This window comes from Erithacus rubecula, assembly GCF_903797595.1.
Source record: "Erithacus rubecula genome assembly, chromosome: 23".
Classification (NCBI taxonomy): Eukaryota; Metazoa; Chordata; class Aves; order Passeriformes; family Muscicapidae; genus Erithacus; species Erithacus rubecula.
The window spans coordinates 4,231,686-4,255,212 of NC_136675.1; the positions used below are offsets into that span (position 1 = coordinate 4,231,686).

At 48.0% G+C, this 23,527-nt stretch overlaps 1 protein-coding gene across 1 annotated transcript in view; it reads left to right on the forward strand.

The window, feature by feature from the left end:
• Positions 1-23,527, forward strand: part of GRIK3 (glutamate ionotropic receptor kainate type subunit 3) — a 106,517-nt gene that overhangs the window by 81,912 nt on the left and 1,078 nt on the right. Inside the window, exons 11-15 of the mRNA XM_079325591.1 lie at positions 7,554-7,777; positions 13,060-13,178; positions 14,925-15,142; positions 21,347-21,569; positions 22,140-22,390. Of these exons, the coding sequence (XP_079181717.1) occupies positions 7,554-7,777; positions 13,060-13,178; positions 14,925-15,142; positions 21,347-21,569; positions 22,140-22,390 (1,035 nt within the window). The remainder of the gene's footprint in view (positions 1-7,553; positions 7,778-13,059; positions 13,179-14,924; positions 15,143-21,346; positions 21,570-22,139; positions 22,391-23,527) is intronic.

Consider the following 23,527-nt stretch of genomic DNA (forward strand, 5'->3'; position numbering starts at 1 on the left):
CCTGTGTCTGGCTCTTCCAAGTATCGATTTGAAATTCCTGAAATTTGAAATCCCAGCCCAGAAATGGGCTCTGAGGCTCCAGGCACAGCCTCTGCCACAGTGGGATATAGGCTGGGCTTGTGATGAGGGAAGAGGCTCCCCCTGGGCCCAGGGGTGTCCTGGGCTGGCAGACTGAGCTGCTCTCACCCCCAATGACAAACATGGGCAAGGGCACAGCACCAATGCAGCTTGGGGACCCCAGGCATGTCCCAGCCACGGCCCAGTCCATGGGAGATGTCCAGACTGCAGAAGCAGGTGTGCAGCACACGGTTTAATATTTTATTTTCTATGAGAGCAACTTATTTTCTACAATCTGCTGGGACTCAGAGCTCCCTCTGCCACACAGCAGCTGAGCTTCTCTTTCCTCAGCCACTTGCAAAAGCCCATTAATCCCCAGGGAACCTGTTGCAGCAGCTTTGCTCCCGCAGCCGCCAAAACGTCACCGAGTCGGAAACTGCCGCTCGCGGCGGCCAGAGGTTGCTCAGTTTCCTAATTAGATATCTTGCCTCCAGCACATCCTGTGATCCCAAGGGCCCAGTTATGGAGGTGAGGAAAGCTGGTGTTTTTATGAATGTCTGATTCCCAGAGAAGAAGAGCTAAGGACAAAAAGAATCCCTGCTCTCTGCAGCGCAGGCCACAGCGCAGGCAATGCAGGGCGCTCTCCTCTTGAGCATCCTGCTCAAGTGGGGCAGCCCTTGACCACCTCCAGGTCCTGGCTGCATCCTGAATCCACAGCCTAAGCAGCAAAGACACAATAATAATCCCCTGTAGAGCTGTGATGCTCTTACCATTCATTGGAGAGGAATGAGTTTGCTGGGTGAGTCACTGTGGTGTGTGGAGAGTCAAGCACAGGCTGGGACTGATGAATGGCTCAGGAGCTGGGCTGGGCTTCCAGAGCTGCCTTCTCTGCCCTAAATGACATTGGACAAGTAGCTTCTGTGCACTGCTTCCTCCATCTGTAAAATGCAGATTATAATGATTATGTCCCTTATAGAGACAAAGTGATGCTTAATCAGTTTGTGGCGAGTGCTGCTGCCCTCGGCTCTTGGCCCAGGGAGCAGGAGAGCAGCAAGGGCAGGCAAGGACAGCCCTGGGGAGCAGGACACAGCCTCATGGGGGACATTCCACCAGCTCTGCAAACCTGCCTTGGTGCTTTTCCTTCTGGAAAACTCAGTGCAGCTCAAAACACAGATTTTAGAGCCTGTTACACAACAGACCTGCCGAGTCAGAGTGGCAGTGTCCCAGTGGAAGGCACTGGTGCTTTGCTGCTCTGAGTGATGTGTGTGACACAGATCAGAGCTGACTTTGAGCAGTGCCTGCACCCCTGGGCAGAGCCCCTGGGACACAGCTCCTCTGTCCAGCCCTGCTCTTGGGTGCTGTGGAGCTCTCACTGCTGCTGGGAGTCAGCTCTGGAGCTCTCACTGCACTGCAGGTCTTGCAAGGAGCAAATCCCTCCAAAGGGAATAGAAGCCAGGCAGCCATCCCATCCAAACTGTGTCATTTCCAGTGTCCTGCATGTCCTGCAAGACCCCACATGGCTCCCAGGAGGCTTCAGCCATTTCCAGAGCTGTGCTCAGCTAATTGACAGAGGCAAGAAGGAGGTTTGGGGAGCATCCTCATTAAAAACCACAAAATTCATGGTCAAACCTGCATTGTAGTCTTTCTTGGATAACTATTTATAAAGCAAATCAACACATAGCAGTAGGAAAGAGCCAAACCTCCTCTTCTTGAAAGTTGTGCTCTTAACACTGAGGTGCAGTTCTGTGCTGTGTCCTGCACAGCTCAGCAGGGACACTGCCCAGGCCCCACATGAAGCCATTAATTCCTTTATCTGCATGCCTTTGCTTTTTATAGCAGTGTTTATGTCAAGCCTTAGAAAGTGAAATTGCAACCAGATGGGCCCTTCCCCAGCAGCATCTTCCCATGGTGTGGGGAAAGGCACAGCCCATGGACACTGCAACAGCCAAGATCCAGCTTATTTCCCACCCAGGAGGAAAAGTGTTCAAGACAAAATTCAAATCAAGTTGGAGTGATGAAAACAGGGCTGCCCACATCCAGAGTGTGACACCTGTGTTCAACATCTTCTCCTCATAAGCAAATTGGAATAATTCAGGTGGGAGCATAAAGCAGGCGGGATTTTGTGAGGTCCAAATACCCAGGACAGGATTAATTCAGTGCAGAAAGTCATTGCATTGCTGAAGACTCACTCAGCTCAGGAGATGGAGCCCCTGGACTGCTGTGACACAGGTGGGCTGAGCTGGTGTGGGCTCCCTGAATGACCTGTGCAGAGCAGGGAGTGCTCCTGGGGGCAGTGAGGGGCTAAAATGGTGATTCTTGCTGCTCAGACAGCCTGGGGGCTGTGGAAGTGACAGATTCTGCATGCCAGGGTTCAGCCAACTCAGCCTGAGCTGAAATTTGGAGAGGAGGAGATGGGCAAAGCAAGGGGCACCTGTCCCTTGGGATGGAGATGCCACTCAGAGGAGCTGGGTGAGGGTGGCTGCATGATAGGAGTGTTTGGGTGACAAGATGCTGTCATCAAGTGGGTAAATCCCCAAAAGCTGGCAGCCCAGAGGTAAATCCCATGCTGGGACAGGTGTTTACACGCTGAGCACTCCGGGCTTGTTGCAGCCACGAATCCTCCCCCTCCTCTCTCTCTGATCCAGACATGCCTGGCCACAGGCAGGGATGCCTCAGGCTATGATCCTTTGTAAAATCCCTGTGTTTCTAGTCTGGCCTTGAGCATAAACAGGAAAAGCAACAGCAATCAGAGCAGCCACAGCACGACCCTGTGCGCCAGTCCCCAGCAGCAGGGGCAGAGACAGCATCCTCCTGCAGCTCAGTGCAGCAGCCCTGCCCTGCTGCCTTTCATCTGCTGCTCACCCTCAGCACAAATACTGCCTGTTTGGAGGAGTTCAGGTCATTCTCTGGAGAAGCAGCCTCTCTCCTCACCACAATCCACTGCTCATTGTCACCCCTCTGGCCGTTCCTGCAGAGGAGCCTTGATCAGAAGGGTCCAGAGAGCAGAACTCAGGTATTCAGGGAGGTCTGGGGAGCCCAGAGGAGCTCCTGAGCCCTTTATTCATAACCTGACAACTGCCAAACCTCCTCCTTTCAGCAACAGTGAGCTGCTATTGATGTTTATTCATAGAAATTATTACTGATACAAGCAAAGCTCCACTGCACACCGTGGCCCATCCGTTCTGATTTATAAATTCCAGTTGTCTGGCAAAGCAATGCCTGCAAATCTTCCCTATTGTTTGTGGGCAGAATCCCATAAAGCCAGCAGAATGAGTTGTTCTGGACATTTTGCACAAACTTGTTCACAAATAAAACTTGTCTTCTGCTGCAACAGTGCACATCACATTGCCATTCAATCTGAAACTTCAGGTGGGAATAAAAGAGATGTGGCAAATACTGGGGTTTCTAATGGAAATCCCTGCCAGTGGTAACTGTAGAGGAGTTGTAATATCCATCCTTAGGGACGATTCCTGACAGTTGATTTAACAATTCCATAGCAAGTGGGCATTTACTGACAGTAAATTCTGGCAGAAATACATATTGCACCACACTGCCAGCTCCCCATTAATGCTCCTGAACTGGTGATGTTTTCTCTCAAGTGTCATGGACTGGGCTTCATTTAGATGCCACTGGGCCAGGGATAAAGAAGAAACTATTTCACTGGATGAAGGGTCCTCAACCTTTTGTTTAGACAGTGCAGAACCTCAGTGTTGGGGACAGGATGGAAATAAGACAGAACAGTTTTTCCTTTTGTGCTCAGATCATTGTTGGGCGGATTAATCACTGGATCATAGTCAGGGATCCAGATGAAGGATCTGTATATTGGGAGGCTGAGTTCTCTGTGACCCTGCCCCTTGCTGGTTCACCTGCCAGGAATCCATAGGAGAGGGTTTGTCTCTTACATTCTCACCAGAATCCTCCAGCCATCACATCCCTCAGGTACAATTAATGGCAGTTCCAACTCTGGAGATCTTCCTTAAAGTGAAGATTATAAAAGCCCCAACAGGACCTCGTGGCCCTCATTCCTCCCCTTCAGCTCAGCTAGGTTTTTCCTGCTGACATCTGTTCTTAATTCACCCCCAATATTTAATAAATCCATCCACAAAAAATATGCTAAATTAGGATTGAGGTTGCAGGAGCAGTTGTTAAGAACTGAAATCAGAGAGTTAACACTGACCCTGCTCTCTTTGAGCATCCAGGCTCCCAGTGACTGCTTCCCTGTCCCTGGGCAGGCACAGGGCTCTCACAGGGCACTGCCACCCCTTCCCCAGCAGCAGCCCCTCCTCTCTGAGCCATCAGAGCCCTGCTGCCTCAGCTGTGCCTGTCCCTGCATCCCCCAGGACACCAGGGCTGCTCTGCTGCAGGGAGAGGTGCAGGGGGATGCAGGATGAGCCTGGAGGGGACAGGGAGCAGGAGCAGGGCACAGCAGCCAGGCAAGGAGGGGAGGAAGCAGAGATGGGACCCAAGGCAGAAGCAAGAGGGACCAAGGGATGACAGAGCTGATGTTGCCAGACATGGATAACAATTAAATCAGTAAAACACACACACACACTATTTCTGTCTCTCAGGCAACACACATGATTAGTTTATGTAAATACCTAACACAGATTGGCAAAATAAGCACAGAGACAGCTTATTTTGCTGAATAAATATTTGTCTGGGTGCTTATGTTGTTGGTGGGCTCTGCCATGACCAGTCACTGCCCACGAGTTGGCTCTGGCCAAGTTCAGGCACTGCAGGATTCCCACAAGAGCTGTCCTGACCCACAGGCCACATTTCCCTGATAAGTGAGAACTTGGAGATAAGACTTGGCATTTCTGATGAAAGCTGAATATCTCTGCAGTGAATCCAATCATCCCTGAGCTGAGCACCCAGTGAACTCACGGCTGTTCCATCCAAGTGAAACACTGGCTGGGTGAATGAGGAGATCCAAACCCTTGGAGGTGTGTTGGGGAAGTGTCTGCATTTGATGTGTAGCTGCCTTGGCAGAATTCATCTTTTTGGCCTCAATTCAGCAGAACACTTAAGAACAGGCACAAGACTTGGAAGGTTTGTGAGCTCCAGTTAAAACAGAGGTGTAGGCTTAAGTGGTTTTGCTGGACAAGGGTCTTTAAGCCACTGGCACTTGCTCTAATTCCTCATTTTTAATAAAACTCACCTGACTGTAACAGCACAAGAGTCAGGGCTGACTAAAGGAAGCAGCCAGAATCTGGTAATTGACTACCCAGTTTGGAATGTCAGAGCACGACAAATCAAAGCTTCACCCTTGGTGGGTTTGATTTAGATCCTCTCTGTCAGCAAACCCTTAATTAGAGGCCACCTTCAGAAAAATCTGCATTGATAAAAAGGATGTGGAAGTGCTGCCTCTAATTGCTCAGGACACACCCCAGCCCAGGCTCCTGGATCTGTGTTCTGTCCTGCCTGAATGTGACATTCCCTGCAAGGACACAGGGCTGGGAGCCCAGCACAGGAGCTGCTGGAGTGACACAGTAAAATTTAATGTCTCCACAAAAAGCAGTTGGATCCCTGAGCATCCATGCAGATTTCTCTCTCTTTATTTCCTGTGGCAAAGCACAAACTCCAGGCCATTCTTTAGCTCTGTGTCATTCTGACAAATTTGGCAGAGAATCCCTCAGCCTGGCCATTGCCAGCGAGCTCTGACCACAGAACATTTGCTGCCTCCTTCAGAAAATCCCATAGCCAAATCCTCCAACACCTTCTTTGCTTTTCCCTGGTGAGTCAGGACACCCACACACAAGTGATGGAGGAAGGAAAATGCTGCATTTTTTCTGCCATTTCTGCAGAACTTGTGACTGTGGGGAGCACTGTGCCAAAATATCCAGGTATGCTGTAAGGTGGTGGGAGCAGCCAAGCTCCAAACCTGCCAGGATGATCCCAAGGATGCAGAACATCCCCACCTGAGGCTGGGCAGCCACCAATGCCCATCCACTTCCAGCCCCCTTCAACTTTTCTGTCCCTGTCACCACAACCACAGCTGGCACAATGGGCTCACTGGGAAAATGCTGCTCCCATTTTCCACAGGTTTTGACAAATGCCAGTGATTGAAATGGGCTCTTCCTGTACCAGGCTGATGTGAAAATGTATTTCCATTTGGAAAGTGAGAAGGAAACCAGCCTGGGCGCAGCTGGAGAACCACGTTAGAGCAAAAATAAATCATTTTTACTTGTGTTACATGATTCCTGAAGGCCTCTGTTCAGCTCTAAAGCTGCTCTTGTTGGAGGGGAGTCCCTTACACACACACACATAAATGGAAAAAAGCTCATGAAGAGACTCTTCCTAGAGTAGAACACCCAGATTCCTCTATTTATAAATATTGCACTGACTTCCATCACAGATTGGCAAGGCCAAATGAAACCATTAGTACAACCTTTACCCCCAGCACAAGCCAGGGATCTGCTCTGGTTCCTACAGATCCCCCAGTTCCTGCTGAAGCAAAGTATGTTCTAGCCAGTATTGATTTAAAGTCCATGAATAATGACAAATCTACTGTATCTCTAGGTAATTATCACTCATGGGTAATTTAGAATTTTAATTTTCAGAACCAGATGTTAAATAAATCTCTCCCGGGCTCCTGGTATGGGGGGAGGTTTCTGCTCAACTCAGAGCTGTGATTTATGTGTCTGTGTTTCCTCAGAAGTTCACAATCCCAAAGAATGATTTGCAAAGCTCAAGCAAGGCTGGTGATATTGAGGAAACTTTAAAAGTATTTACTTGTGGCTTTTAAAAACCTGGATGAATGTTTAATGAGAGGCATGAACTCAGCTCTTGACCAACAGAAAGAAGGTGTATGTCACTCCCTGAACTAGCACAGAGATTAGTAAATAATAGAGATAATAGAAACAAGCACAATTCACCCTGGTAGTCCATGCTCACACCAATATTAATTATTGTTATATAAGAATTAAACTGGGCCCATTATCCTGGACTTTCTGGTATCCCAAATCCTTCACCCTGCTCCATGCCCATACCAATATTAATTATTGTTATATATTAATTAGGGTAGGATCATTATCCTGTTCCTCACCCCAGTAATGCTCCATGCTCACACCAATTTTAATTATGGTTATATAACAATTAAACTGGGCCTGGTCTCTATTTGGTTGTATTGTATTTTACAGTGAACATGATACCCCAACATCTGCATTTCACAGCAAACATGATACCCCCAACATCTGTATTTCACAGCAAACACCATGTCCCAAACATCTGTATTTTATAGAACTGTGCCCCCAACATCTGTATTTCACAGCAAACACTGTGCCCCCAACATCTGTATTTTACAGAACTGTGTCCCCAACATCTGTATTTCACAGCAAATGTGCACCAATGTCCAACAGGAGGGGAAACCCCAGGGCTGCATTTTGGGGGTTTTTGGCCTCTTCCTGCCTTGTGGGAGCTGTGGTGCCCCCGAGGGGATGGGAGCACCTTGGTTTGTAACTCCTCCCTTCCCCCTGCCTGTGTCCCTCCCTTTGCAGAAAGCTGACCTGGCCGTGGCTCCTCTGACCATCACTCATGTCCGGGAGAAAGCCATCGACTTCTCCAAGCCCTTCATGACCCTGGGGGTCAGCATCCTCTACAGGAAGCCCAACGGGACCAACCCCAGTGTCTTCTCCTTCCTCAACCCTCTCTCTCCTGACATCTGGATGTACATCCTGCTGGCCTACCTGGGGGTCAGCTGTGTGCTTTTTGTCATAGCCAGGTAAGGGCTGCAGCACCAAATCCTTGTCACCACTGAGATCCCCTCTGCTCCATCACCATGGGCTGGCTGCTTGTTCTCACATGCTCACAGTATGGAAAAATTTTTAAATGGACTTTTTTTCATGGTTCCAGAAATTTTGCAGCCTTTCCATCTTGTCAGCACCTCCAGGTGCATGAAGAGTAGTTCTGTTCTGTATTATTGTCCATTCATGGTCCTGTTTGGTCACTGCTCACCTTTCCCAGCCTCTCTGGGTCCTGAGCTCCCATTTCCCACACCATTTTCCATTTCTGTCCCTGATCCCTCCACCAGTTAAGCTCAAACCCTTCCCTGTATCAAAAGAATGGAGAAGCCATTGCCACGGCTCAGACAATGTCTGTTTACAAAATTAATATGCATCTAATTATCATGTTTAAATCCTCTATGTTTAAAGGCAGAATTTGCATACATTTGCATGTCTTGTTAATTCCACAGGGCCTTTGATGAGACACAGTCCAGGGCTGCTCTCAATCCATGATCACACCTTTGCAAATCAAAACAAAGCACTTGCCCCCTCCTGCAGGCAGCTGCCCTCCATGACCACACACAGCCCTCAGTGGAATATTTTGCATAAACACCATGTCCAGAAAGATTCCTCAGCCCACTCTGCAGCTTGATGCTCATCTCTCACTATTTCCAGCTGAATTTATACTGGTGGGGATTTCAGAGCCCTCCCTGCTGCCTTGGTCTGGGGGTCCATGTAGCCCCTCTTCCTCTGCTGTGCTGCACCTTCCTGGGAGCATCCATCAGAAACCTTCCTCCCTCATCCACTGACATCAGAGAGCCAAAGAAAAGCTCAGATACAGAACTGGAGCAAGCAGATTCCATTGACCCCAATGGTGCAACAAATCCACAATTTTCAGCATCCCTCAGGCCCACTGGGGGCATTTAGAGCAGATTTCCTGTGTTCACTCTGTCATATCCTAATTACACAGAGCAGCAGAGTGAGCTGGGCGTGAGTGCTGTGAGCACCTGCAGTGCTCACATTAGGAACTTGGTTTTTTTCAGCTCATAATGCCCAGATCCAGCCTAAATGGTCCAGACTCACTTTCAAAGCAAGTTAAACGTGCATGGTGAGGCAAGTTGGTGTTCTGGTCCCTCCTCTGCAGGGGGGCAGAGCTGGACATTGTGTTTTCCTATCAGAGGACATGGATCCAGACTGCAGCTGCAATTGCTCTCCCCCCTTGTCTGTGCCATTCCTCCTCACCCAAGGGTGTCAGAGATATCCAGGTGCTGTCAGCAGCACAAGACTCTCCTCTGGGAAAATGGACCCAAGGTAATGATGAGCAGGAGAATGCTGTGATGGCTGATAAAAGCCCTTGGCTGTCTGTCCCTGCCATCCAGGCAGGGCACAGCTGAGTGGGCTCTGCTCCCACAGCACCACTGGCTCTGATGGCACCAGGCTGCTCATGTGCCCTGCAGTGACAATTCAAACACCACTTTACATTTATGAGCTTATTTTTCGCTGCTCATAATGGCCAGATCCAGCCCAAATTGTCCAGATCCCACTTTCAAAGCATGTTAAATGTGCAAATTGTATCTGCACATGAAACACTGCAGAAAGGCTGCAGGAAATGCTTTTCCTTTTTCCTTTCCTTTCCTTTCCTTTCCTTTCCTTTCCTTTTCCTTTCCTTTCCTTTCCTTTCCTTTCCTTTCCTTTCCTTTCCTTTCCTTCCTTTCCTTTTCCTTTCCTTTTCCTTTCCTTTCCTTTCCTTTCCTTTCCTTTCCTTTCCTTTCCTTTCCTTTCCTTTCCTTTCCTTTCCTTTCCTTCCTTTCCTTTTCCTTTCCTTTCCTTTCCTTCTTCCTTTCCTTCTCCTTTCCTTCCTTTCCTTTCCTTTCCTTTCCTTTCCTTTCCTTTCCTTTCCTTTCCTTGTGAAATCTCTGTCACCACTTTGCACAAACAGGGACGTTTGTCCAAGCACAGCCTTGGCTTTTGGTTGATGTTGAGGGGTGAAAACCTGAAGAACTGTGGCTTTGTCTCAGGTTTTATTCTGAAATGAACCTCAGCATCCCCCTACATCACACCAGTTATGATGTAATAGAACAATTTTTCCCTATCAGGCTATTTTTTTTTTTGGACTAAATTCAACACATAAATACTGCAATTGCAGTTTCTTTTTCATGCTTTGCTCCTGACATTTCTTCTGTCATCCTATTCTTTCAAAGAACGCCGAGTATTCAGAGTAATTAAAATTCTGCAGGAATAGTCTTTTAACACATAGAGATGGAAAGCCAGAGATTTCACAGGGAAAATATTTATTGCATTCAGAAGTAATGGAAACAATATCTGCTTTTGACCCCAGCAAGGCCTCTGAAATCCAATTCTCATAAGAAAACCACAATCATAATAGAAAAGCCTTAATTCAGAAACATGAGTCTTCTGAACTAGGCACCAGAGCCCTCTGCTCATGCCATAACTATAGGTCAATGCCACTTAAAACAGACTCAGGAACTATTTAGAGGCAGGCAAAGGATGGATTTGGTCCATCTGTCATTTTAATCAGTGTTTCTTTGCTGTTGATGGAACCTCTGCTCCCATCCCCAGCCCCCAGAGAGCCATCAACACTGACTGCCCCCACAGGTGAGGCTGGCCTGTCCCTGTCCCACAGCCTCCAAATGACACCAAACCCCTCTGGCTGGGGACAGGGTGGGTGGGTTTCATCTTCATCCTAACTGCAGCCAGGACTGGCTCATCCATTGGAAATTCTCTGGAGACGCAATTTAGACTCAAAAGTATTTTGTGTCAGATCTTTTACACTTCTTCAAAATGCTTCAATTTCCCTGCCGAAATAACTGCCAAAAGAGACAGGAGAATGATCCTAGTTTTTGATGAAATATTTCCGAGCCCACTGTGCATGTGAGGGTGAGGGAAGCCATCCACAGAGAATCCTGAGCTCCCCCACTTGGATTTGAGCTCCACGGGGTCAATGAGCTCCTCTCCATCCTTCCCTCATTTCCTCTTGCTTCCACTAATGGTTTCTCTGCTCAAGCACTGGAGGCTGTTGCTGCTTTGCAGATTTCTGAATATTTCTCTGTCATTTGAGCTGAACCAGTTGGTTTTTGCTCAGACCTTGAAGTTCTCCAGCATGTCATCTTGCCAGGCTCATTGATCTCACCCATTCCCTTTCTTTCTCATAGTCTTTCATTGGCAGCCCAAGGAAGTTTTAATCTAATTTCTGAACTGTGGGTTTACCTGACAAAAAGGACCAAGACACCATCCTTTATCCACCTCAGAATCTATAGCAAGTTCCAAGGAATTAGCAGCACATAAAGCCAGATCCGAGTTCAGCCTGGTTCTCGTTTCCTTGCTGATTTCCTCTGGTTTAGAGAGCAGAGGAGGGTGAGCAGCAAGAACAGCCCAACCATTACTGGATGAACAAGCAGCAGTGTCAGGGTGAAGCCTGAGCAGGACTGTGGTTCCACACCCCAAACCCAGCCCAGGGAACAATCCCAGCTGTGGGAAGGTGAGATAAGCCAGGCAGGAAAGGACAGGTCACTTGAAGGTGAAAAACAGAAGCAAAAAGTGGCAGAGCTGTGCCCAGGGTAATCTTTTTCAAGATGGGCTGTGCCTTGTCCATCCTCAGGGATGGTTTTGCCCTTGGAGCCCTCCCAGGCTTGGAGCACTGACATGTGCATTGGTTTCAGTGCCAGGAGGTTCCTGGCAGAGAGCTGGGACCCTTCTCCAAGCAAATCCAACTGTCTGAGTGAGGGGAATTGAGCCACAAACCATCTCCTTGGGTGGTGGGTCTGGTGGGGAATTACAGAGGGAAACGTCTCCTGATACAGGCTGTGGGCTGGGCTTTGAGAAGGGGCTGTTGTGAATCTCCAGGGATTCCAGAAGGAAGCAGAGATGATAATTAATGCCTGGTTCAAAAGCAATTATACCAATCATGTTTTTAATTTAATCTCTGCAAAATTTGGGACTCTCAGAAGATGTAAATAAACAGCTCTAAAAATATTAACATCTCTCCTGTTGAGCATCCTCCCCAGATCCCAGCTAAACGAGCTCATTCCCAGCACTGCTTGCCTGCCAGTCTTGGGCAGAATTTGCAGAAATATTCACAGGAAATCCCCTCAGTCTTGCTCAAGAGCTGCAGGGCTCCATGGAAATGCATCCCCACAGGGAATAAGTTTCTCCCACTGCCCTGCACAGGGCCAAGTGAGGCAGCAATCCACAATGAGCTGCCACCACATCCCAGTGTTCTGCCAGTGCCCTGACTGGGCCAAATTCCTGTTTGTCAGGATGCTGGAAGATTCTACCTCTCAGTGACCTAAATCCCACCCTGATTCCCATGTGCATTGGTGGGAGAATCTCCTGAAGTACCAGTTTGTCCCTGCTCTTGCTGCAGAATCACCGAGGCTTCTCCCCTTAGTCAATCAAAAATGCCATTTCCCCCCATATTTTTGAACTTTTGCATACAAAAGGTTTTCTTTCATGGACCCCATTCCATTCCATCCCATTCCATTCCATTCCATTCCATTCCATTCCATTCCATTCCATTCCACCCTCATGTGCTCCAGGTGCTGTTGTAGGACACAATATTGAAGAGATGCTCCAAAGGCTCTGGGGAAGCCACCTGAAACACTTTAGGAGGACTTGGCTTCCCAGTCTCTGCTTTCCAGAAAGCAGGACACAGACTTGCAGCTGTGTGGGTGATTTGGGCAGAATTTGTCTTTTTCTCTACAAAGCTGTGCACCAGAGGTTTGGCAGCCCCTGCACAGCAGCACCAAAGGCACTGAGACTCCATTTTCCAGTTCCTTTAGGGTCATGTCCTGCCACATCCCAATTAACTGATGCCTTGAGATTTTAGCAATTACACTTTTCAGATCCTGTACTGCATTAGTGCATGACTCTAAATTCCTTATAAAGTCTGAGTTACTGTCTTCACATTTTGGTCAGAGAAAACAATCCCTCTACACCTGAGATCTAAGAACACCCTACAGCCTCAGGTGCCAAAAATTGTAAACAGAAGTGAGTTGGGGGAGCAAACTGGGGGTATATTACTTCATCACCTGAAGCTGTAATTGGAGGATTAACCCCTGATATGTAAGTGGAGCAAACTTGTATCAGTCTGAAAAATTCGTGACCACCGCTTATCTTGGGTGCAGCCTCTTTGGCTGCCCAGGGTGTATCTCTTGAAAGCCTTTAATAAATCCTCACTTTTATTCTCCTAATCTTGTCCAGGCTGTTTTAGGCAGCCACTCCAAGGTCTCCTAACGAGCTCCTGTTCCCCTGTGTGCCCCAGGTTCAGCCCATACGAGTGGTACGACGCCCACCCCTGCAACCCGGGCTCGGACATCGTGGAGAACAACTTCACCCTCCTCAACAGCTTCTGGTTTGGGATGGGAGCACTGATGCAGCAAGGTAGAGTGGCACCCACCTGCTCTAAGGGCTTTTTAATTTAGAATTTGTTTTGGTGGCACCTCCTGGCCCCTGAGCACACACCCAGGGTGCTCTGAGGAGGAGCAATGCCTTCATCTCTCTCAGCTGCTTCATTCTCCCACATCCCACTGACTGCAAATTCCTATTTCTGTTAATTCCAACCACCTGCTCAGTTTCAGGAACTCTGACCTGGCTCTCTCTCTTCTAAATCCAGAGTGTCTTGCCCCCATTTTTCCCCTCCCCTGGTCATTCTGAGATGCCCTGGAGCTCCCCCAGCTCAGCACAAATGCAAGGAGCTGCCCTGGGAGCCTCTGGCCAGCAGAGCTGCCAGTGGCACTGGTGTGAGCCACCACGGTCACAGGCACCTCAGAAATGGGATATGGATGGGATTACATTCCTGTGTGTGAATGGAATAGAGAGATGGAGTGAATAGAGCAAATCTGTTCAGGAGGCAGCAGGGGGGGAGCTTGGGAGCAGCTCTAAGGAACGAAATTCAGCTGTGATCTAATTGCAGAAAATCCAGGAATAGAAATAAGTGGAAAATGTCAAACATTTGTCACACTTTAATTTACCGTGTATCAGTGGTTATAGCCAGACAGCAAAGGAGGCACAGCCTGGGCTCAGTGGCAGCACAGAGCTCCTGCTCCAGCTCCACTGCTGCCTGGAATAGAGATTCCTCCTGGATCCTGGCTGCCCTCATGGACACTGACAGTTCCCAGCAAGAGGCTTTAGCAGGATGAATCATCCCTCTTATCAGATGCTGATAAATGAAAAGAACTATATTCTTTTTAACTCAATTCTGCATCTGAGAAGAAAAATATTTCAAAGCCAGGCTGATGTCACAGCATCCAATGCATCAAAGGGCCGGAGATGGAAGAGGGAAGAAGCAGAATCTTGAGGAGAACCAAAGCACCCTCAATATCCAGGACTCCTCCTCTTCCTGGAGTCTCCTTGCTGCACTCTGAAGGGAGGAAAACTACACCCCATGCTCTGCTTTGATGGCACTGCTGCTTAAAATTGCTTTGCAAAGCCCAATCTTTGTTGCACATTCCAGGCTGATAAATCCTCTGAGCACAGCTGTTTCAAACCCAAAGCTCTAGCCTGGCTTTAAAAGGTGTTTTGGGTGATTACAAAAATAGCACAACCCATTTAGCCCTTCATGTCTGCTCAATAAAAGTCATTTCAGACCCACTACACCTTTTATGCTGTAACATCTCCTGCTTCCCCACTTCTGACTGGCATTCAAAGCCCTGGACCCTGATAGTTCCTTTCTCTCTGTGTTTGATTTTTTTAAAACCTTGTGTATTTGAACACACTCCCCAGAGTGAGTCTTTTGAAAATAATCTGTATAAAAGCAAAGCCCTTTTTAAATGGCAGAACAAAACACTCATAAAAGTTCATAAATAACTTGCTATTTAAATCTCATAAAAGCAGCCCAGTTAATTACTTCAGTTTGGATGTTTCCTGTAAATTGGGCACTGTACCAGAGGTCAGTAATCAAGGAAGAGGGTTTTTCTGCAAATGCTACAAAAACCCCACTGATGTCCTCACATGCAAGATGTCTGGATAATTTGCCTCAAAACCAGTTGGCTTTAATTGCATAGCTGTAACAGTTTTGACAGCAAAACCTGATCACATATATACATGTATATAAAATGTACATATGGATGCATTAAATGGGTTCTGTGCCTGTATTTTCTCTCCCTTCCTCCCCCTCTGCCACCCCAGGCTCAGAGCTGATGCCTAAAGCCCTGTCTACACGGATCATTGGTGGCATATGGTGGTTCTTCACCCTGATTATCATCTCGTCCTACACGGCCAACCTTGCAGCCTTCCTGACAGTGGAGAGGATGGAATCCCCCATCGACTCTGCAGATGACTTGGCAAAGCAGACAAAAATAGAGTATGGAGCAGTGAAGGATGGAGCTACCATGACCTTCTTCAAGGTGAGACCAGGCAGAGATGCCAGTGGGAGCCAGGATGAAAATCCAAAGGCAGAAAATTCCCGAGCTGCCCCTGCTGCTCCTTCCACTGCAGCTTCTTTCATCTCACATCCTGATTGTCACTCACCTGAGCCCCACCAAGCCTAAATCCCCCTCCCTGTTGTTAACTGGAGTCACAGTGACAAAATTTAACTTGTTTTACAGTTTTGCAGGCTCTACCTAATCTTGACTCACACACCCTAAACCACAGCATGTGCCAAGGTGGAGAAAAATCTTACATTCCCTAAAGCATCTTCCCAATTTCTACATCTGACCCATCCAGCTTCTTCCTTGCTTCTGCCAGCACAGAGCCCCCAGGCTGATCCAGCCATTCTTCAGGGACAGAGGAGAGCCCAAATTAACCCACAGCTGGACAGATGTTGCAAAGTGCCCTTCCTGACCAGTATTTTTTACAGCTGAAATATCTTTCTTGTCCTTCAGGTATTCATATTAATGTAATCCAGTTTTATTAACCTCTGAGATCCAGGGCAAGGTAACACTACCAGTGCATCACAATCCAATTGCATTAATTTCTTCTATTTAAAGTATAATTAAATTCAGAAGTCAGTCAGATTCCACCGTGGCTTCAAAAATAGAAAGAAACTGAGAGATGTAAAATGACCTTTAAAACCACTGCTGGCCTGTAAAAACCCAGTTTAAAAAGAGAGAGAATAAAGGGATAAAAATGAGGGGTGATTAAGGAATTATCACCCTGGCAAGGAAAGAGGCCCAAAAGAAGATTCCAGGCTCTGGGTCAGGAATGGGAGCTGGCTCCCCCCCACCTCTGGCTCCTTCCCCCTCCACCACCCAAAATGCAGAAGGAAATACATGGGATTAACACAGCTCAGCTTTACCAGGCAGGTTGTGCCTGGTGCTGCAAGATTTGAGCAGGCACAGGGTGATGGCAGCTTGACATGTTCTCAGTGGTTTAATTGGCAAGACTCATTAAAGGAACCCAATAAGCTGGATTTTAATAATAGAGAGAGCATTGCTCCCGTGCAACTTCTCTTGGCTCTGATCTGGCAGAGGAGCCACTGTGCTCCCCAAATCTGTGTCCTGGCTCTGACAGGCAGCAGCAGAGGTTGATAAAGAGCCACAGAGGGGCTGGTTTGATCTTTAATGATCCTGGGGATGCCCAGTTTGCCTCCTGCCATGGAGCTGGTCCATGCATTCTGTCCATGGCACAGCCAGGTGCAGGGTGGTGTCTTCCAAAGCTTTATAAACCTGGAGCAGGCAGCAGGGAAAGGCAGGCTGTAACTGTGCTTTAACTGCTCTTTCCAATACGACTTTTATACGGGAATAAAAGGAAACTGTCTCTTTTAACAATCATCAGGACACAGTATATTTATTGCTTCATATCATTATCCATCAGAATCATACTTCAGGCTCCTAACAGCCTTGGCATGGTTTATTGATGCAGAGTATTTTCCTTTTCCTTTTTATTATCCCAGTTGCATGGAGATGAATTCTCAGGAGTGTCCCCTCTGACAAGGGTTTCCATTACTGAGCACCCACGTGGGATGCTCTGCTCACTTGTCCTTTGTGTACAGAGGGACGTGGCAGAGACAGAATTTGTCCCAGCCCCCTGCAAGGTCCTTGCAGGGTAATTCCTGCAGTGATTTTGGTTCAGCTGCTCTGTCCATGGGGACACCTGTAACAGCACAGAGCTCCAGGTGTCAGCTGAGGATCCAGGATCTCACCTGCTGTTCTTGGCCCAAATTGCTGCCTGGCTCCTTGCATGGCTGTTCCCAAAGCCATTCCCTCACAGCAAGGTCTCACTCCTCCATCTCTCCCTGTTCAATCAGCTGCAAGCTGCACACTCCAAACTAAGCTGAGCACACCCTGCAGCCCTTCTGCCAGTGCCCATCCTGCTCCAGGCTGGATCCCCCAGGAATGCAGGAGAGCAGCACCCCAGGCTGATCTTAGGGAGCAGTGGACAATGGGAGAAGAGAAAGGATGCACGCTGTTCCATGAGGTTGTTCCCAAAGCAATGGCCAGTTCTGCCTGAGAGCTTGTGCAGAACTCACCAGAGACACTGCAGAAGATCCCAGTGGAACCAAGACCCCTCTGGGACAGCCCCACAGCAATGGATGCTCTCCCACCAATTTTGGCCCCATGCAGCAGGGCAAACCAGCCACAGCAAATGGGAAGAGAGAGTTTTACCAACCATACTGGCAGATTTTGACTTTATGAAAAGAACTTTTGAGAAGTTGTTTATTCCCTGGCAATGCAGATTGAGTTACAGGAATAAACACGAATCAATTAATTTAGGAACAGCATCCAGAGTTCATTATAACTCATAAATCCTTCCCATCCTGCAGAGGATGCTGCCTCTCTGAATGGGAGGCCAGGTCTTTGGAGTCTGGGTGTGAGTGTGTGTATGTACACAGATACCCACTCTTACAGAAATGTTAAATCCTCAAGGCTAAGTATCTTCAGTTGGTGGAAATCAATTTATTTTTTCATACAGGCTGGAATTGAAAAATCTTAAGCCTGAAAGTTCCTTTCTTGCCAATTTGGCTGATAAAAAAGCGAATATGTCTTGGCAAGATGCCTCGTAGGGGCTCCTCTAAACGATTCCATTAATTGATTTGGGTGACTGGCCCTGCAGAGCTGCTTATTAAAGGTGCCTTCTGAGCTGTGACTCTGAAGAATGAACTCAGAGGCGTTCCTGGTGTCACTGTGCTGGGAGGGGCTGGCACTCAGCTCTCACACACACATCTCATTTAGCACTAACTCAGGGTGATTAGCATGCAGAGCACAGCAGAAGAGATTCTGGTGCTGTTTATCCTGAGCAAATCAAGCTCCACTCTCGTGAGCTGGAGGGAGAGATGTGGGCAGGAGTGGGGCTCGATCCCACTGTGGCATCAACCCTTGATAATTAGCAATATCTCAATTATTCCTGATGTCTCAGAGCTCCTGACATGGGAAATTCTCTGCCAGAGGCAGCCAGTGTCAGACCATTCATCTTCATGCTTCAGAGCACCCAAGCAGCTCCTCCTCATCTACCTTTGGCAGCAAAGTTGTCACTGAGAGGGACCTGGGGGCCCTCTGGAGGATGTGGGGGCACAGGGGGGTCCCTTTACTCACAAACAACTCAGATAAGTTTTTTCTAAGTAACCCATGACATTAAATGGTGAATCTCTTGAGAAGAAATTTACACCCAGCCACAGCACAGCAAATACCAAATCAGACCTGTAACACCAGAAATTATTTTTTAAGGTAAACTATGGTTCAGGGGTCTAGCATAATAAAATGTACACACAAATAGAGAACACAAAAAAGTCAGCAAAATAAACACAATGTAAGGCATTCTTTATTACTAAATCACTACTAAGATGGTTTTGCTTATTTCTTTGGTGTTGTCCTGGCTGGTGGCATCCAAATTCCCATCCATAAGCAAAGCCTTTGCAATGTAGCCCAAGTATTTGAGAGGAGAAAAGGGTGAAATTAACTTTTTCTTCAACCACAAAAAATGTTGTGTGGCTTAACTGGGTGTGAGCTGGAGCAGGGAGGCTCCTACCCTCGCTGCTGCTGCAATTTGGGATCATGACTGACATGGCTCTCACAGCTGCTTCCAGGATTTTAGCAAATGATCAGCCTGTGAGGGCTGTGCTGGGAATTAATTTTCCCTTGCAAAAGTAGTTGTTATTAGGTTGTAGAGCCTGGGTCTGCCCTGACCTGGGCTGGGTGTGAGCTGCCCTGGCAGCACCAATGCTCTCCTGGAGGGACCCCCAGCTCATCTCCCCTGCTGGGTCTCCCCCTGTGCCCTGATCTCTGTTCCTGCTGCTCACCAGGCACGAGTGGCAGTGACCAGCAGCCCCATCCTCCTGGCCAGCCCTTGCCCAGGTGTGGCCCAGCTGGAGCAGTGCTGGACCCCTGGCAGGGCACAGCCAGCACTGACAAATCTGGGCTCTTCCTGGCACCCCAAACACAATTAAGTGCCTTCAAGCTGGTCAGGAGCAGTGATTTAAGAGAAGAAGAGAAATGTGGTTTTTCTCTTCCATGGAGCCCTGTCTCATGTAATTTCAGTTGTCTGAAGAGGTCCAGTGCCTCATGCAAGTCCCATTTGCTTCACTAAATGCAGCCTATTGATTTTTTGCCAGTTTATTTTGCTCCGTGCTCTAAACTGGGAGAACACTGACATTAAAAACTCTGTGTCAACACCCAAGGAGCATTAAATGCAGAAAGAGAAGAAGAGAGAGGGAAAGCCAAGGAACCCAGAGGCCTCTGATGTGAACTATATAAATGTTAAACAAGTCCTTATCAGCCAGCTGAGCACACGATTCATTTCAATTACCCATTGTAATGTACAGATATTTAATAATCCTTTTGGAGGCTACATTTCTTGCTGCTCTTTGAGGTTTGATAGATGCCACAAATCTACCTTACAGGCACTGGTCCAGATTTTCAAGCAAGGGAGATAATCCTGCCTCTTGAATGAAGTTTGCTCCAGCACATCCACTGCTGAGCATTCATCAAGTGGATTATAACGAGCACAAGGTTTAATGGAGAAAAAAATGAATCCCTGAGTATTTCAGTGAGGAGAAGGGGCCCACAGGGTTAAAGGCAGAAGGAATAGCCTTTGTTTGAACAGCACTTCATTACCCAGCTTTGGGGTGATGAGCTTTTGTTTAACTTTTGCTAAACATGCTGAAATAAAGGAGGTGGATGGGCAGAGCATTTGGAATACGAAGCATTACAAGGGACATCCAGCTCCCTCACCATAATTCATGATGGTTTTATCAGAAGAAGCTGTGCTGGCACATTTTGGGTGATGCTGAAAGAATGAGGGGGAGCTGTGGCAGCAGCAGTTGGGCTGGGCTGGGGCTCCATCTCCTGCTTCCTCCTGGAAGGACAGAGACCTGTGGAGAGATAAACGACAGAGCTGAAGGCACAGCTCTGCTGCAGCGACTCCTGGTGCAGCTGCTGAGAGGCCACCCTTGTTCCAGGCACAGCACAGGGACTCACCTGCCCTCTGACTTACCAGACAGCTCCAGGCTCACCCAGAACACAGTGGAGGAGAAGGTTTGGCTGGCTAAGCTGCCTCTTACGAAATAAAAAGGCAAAAACAGATCTAGGAAAAACAAGAAATTGGGCAGAAAAGAAGAATGTTGCATAAAAGAGCTGGCAGCAGTGGGAGCAGAAACCTCAATATCAAAGTGTTCACTATCAAATAATGAAGCCTCAGTACCAAAGGGCTGTTCCAGGGCTCATCAGAGGGAGAAGCATTGACCCACAGGAGAACTGGAACCAGCAAAGGGGCAGGAGGACACTGCTCTGCCTGTCTGGGAAATATTCCTAAACTAAAGCCACTTCTGGCCAGCAGTCCCTTCCCATGGCAGGGAGAGGAGCAGGATGAACTTCAAGGTCTTTCCCAACCCAAACCATTCTGTGATTCTGTGATTCTGTGACTTCTGTGATGACTGACAGAAACAACTCAGAAGGTGCTCGTAGATAAATGGTACTTTTCAAATGTTATGGCAAGTCGTCAAATAACCATATTTCCTCTCACTCAACACATTTTCCAGAAGGAAAAAAACCATTCACATGAATAGCAAGCTAGAAAACATATTCTTTCCTTTTCAACAGAATGTCTGCTGATAGTGAAAGAATATCCATGTTTATTTTTAGCCGTAAGACAATCTTCCTGAATATCTCTGTGCTTCTGTTTACGTGGGTACGTTAAATCTGTTTGGCAATTGCACATATCTCAGAGGAGACATGTTTCCTTGCCATGCTTGAGGAAAGACAAAAATATAATAGTGCGTAGAGAAAACCACATCCTCCAAAACTCTCTTTGTTCTCCCTGCACGCAGAAACATCACAGGGTAAACAAATTGTGGTTAGGAAGTGAACACATTTTAGCAGATCTGCCAGTGGCCTGGGAGATGAGGGGGCCTGCAGGGCTTTGGGCAGGGTCTCAGGACATGAGGCACGTGCACAGTGGGATGTTTGCAGCAACCCTTGTCTCTCTTTGAGGCAACATAAATCCAAACAATGTTGGGCAGTGAAGGCGTTTAAGACATAGTCAAATTCATGGTTGCTCTATTGTATGATCTGTTCTCAACTATTATTATTATTATTAACTAAAAAGATACCATCTTTCAGCAAATGGAGAATTCATTCTTATTTTTTGGGGGCTGGGCGGGGGTATCGTTTTTCCAGAAATCCAAAATTTCCACGTTTGAAAAAATGTGGGCTTTCATGAGCAGCAAACCCACGGCACTGGTCAAGAACAACGAGGAGGGGATCCAGCGAACCCTGACGGCGGATTACGCGCTGCTGATGGAATCCACCACCATCGAGTACATCACCCAGAGGAACTGCAACCTCACCCAGATCGGGGGGCTCATCGACACCAAAGGCTACGGCATTGGGACACCCATGGGTGAGTGGCAGCTCTGCACTGGGGACCCTGAGAAGGGCTGGTTAGCACAAATTCAGCAGTGTGGACACTGCTGGAGGCTCGTGGGGACCATAATCTGGGTTTTCCCAAGGTTGTTGACTTTTCTCAGCTCCAGCTTGGATCTTTTCCAGGCTGGGGATTTTTCTCAGAGACAAAACAAGGGAAAGTAGAAAGAAAACACAGATACCTGGTGTTGATCACTGAGCTTTGTGAGTGTCTCGTGATATTTTGCAGAGAGCATGTTTTCAAAGAGGTGTTGCCTTCTTGGACCAATGAGTCTTTTCTACTTTGTTTTTCACAATCTCCCTTATATAAATGCCATGGCATTTCAATAAATCACTCCTTCTTGCTGCTTGGAAGAGGAATCGTATTGCTATATTCTTTTGAAACTTCCCAGCCTCACAGTGACACAACAGAGCAACGAATTTCCAAATACCAAACTTCACACTCTCTGCATGGAAGAGAGGTCTGAACTGCTCAGCCCAAGACAGGCACCTTCCCTGCTTGGTGGGATTTTTGTCCCTCTGTGTATAACAGTGTTCCCATCCCCAGGGTCGCCGTACAGGGACAAGATCACCATCGCCATCCTGCAGCTGCAGGAGGAGGACAAGCTCCACGTCATGAAGGAGAAGTGGTGGCGGGGGAATGGCTGCCCTGAGGATGAGAACAAGGAGGCCAGTGCTCTGGGCATCCAGAACATCGGGGGGATCTTCATCGTGCTGGCAGCAGGGCTGGTGCTGTCTGTCTTCGTGGCCATGGTGGAGTTCATCTACAAGCTGCGCAAAACGGCGGAGCGCGAGCAGGTACTGAGGGATTCCCTCTGGTTCTCTGACTCCACTTAGCCCAGCCATGGAGGGCTGTGCAGGGTGACCCTAGAGACAGGCAGGGGGCAGAGGGATCCAACCTGGCAGCCCTAAAACACCATCCCCAGAGGATCACTGGTCTGTCCCTTTGACAGTCTCCACTCAGGGGAAAGTCACGTCTGCTCTGATCAGGGTCATCTGCAGCCAGACCAGGACACATTGGTAAGGCAGTGTAGAGCAAGCTGACAAATAAATCGCTAAAATATAGACAGAATTCCCTAGGATGGGTTTTTCTCAACTGTTGCATCCACTTGAAATCACCTTGCATGTTCCAGGTGTGACTATCCATGCCTTCTCCCCAGTCCCATTCAAGCAGGAACAAGTCAGGGCCCTCCAGGAAGCCTCTCACTGTCTTGTCAGCTCTGCCACACTCACAAACGCTGCCCATCAGTGGCTGATCAACGTTCAGGAAACAACAGAACTGCTTTTGTGTTCTTCCTCTTCCCTGGGTGTCCCGCTGCAGTAAGTGGAACATGCACTTGTGTGCATGACCAGAAATCAAAACCAGCTGCCCTCGTGAGGGACCAGACAGAGAAAGGAAAGCTGCCCAGTGATGGGAGGGTCAGACCCATCCGAGCCCCCTGCAGGGATCACACAGCACAGACCTCCAGCTCTGCCTTTGTGCAGGATTAGCATGTCACAGTCACAGTCCCTGCCCAGGGAGAGGGGTCAGCCAGGTGCCCACACAGCCTTGCAGAGCACAGCCAACACCTGAAACAGCCCCAGAAACCCTGTGCTCACCCTCTGCTGAACCCTTCCAGCCCCACTGCTCCCCCCTGGGCAGCAGAACACGGCAGGAGTAACACAGCATTCCTGCTGATGCCTTGGAGTGGCTGCCTAAAAAAGGCTAGACAAAATTAAGAGAATAAAAGCAGGTATTTATTGAAGGCCTTCAATAGCTACACCTTGGGCTGTCAAGAAGCCTCTGAGGGGCTGCACCCAAGATGTGAGATGGTCACAAGTTTTTCAGACAGATATAAGTCTGGTACATTTATATATTAAGAGTTAACCCTCCAATTACAGCTTCAGGTAATGAAGAAATATACCCCCAGTTTGCTCCCCACCCCAATTAACTTT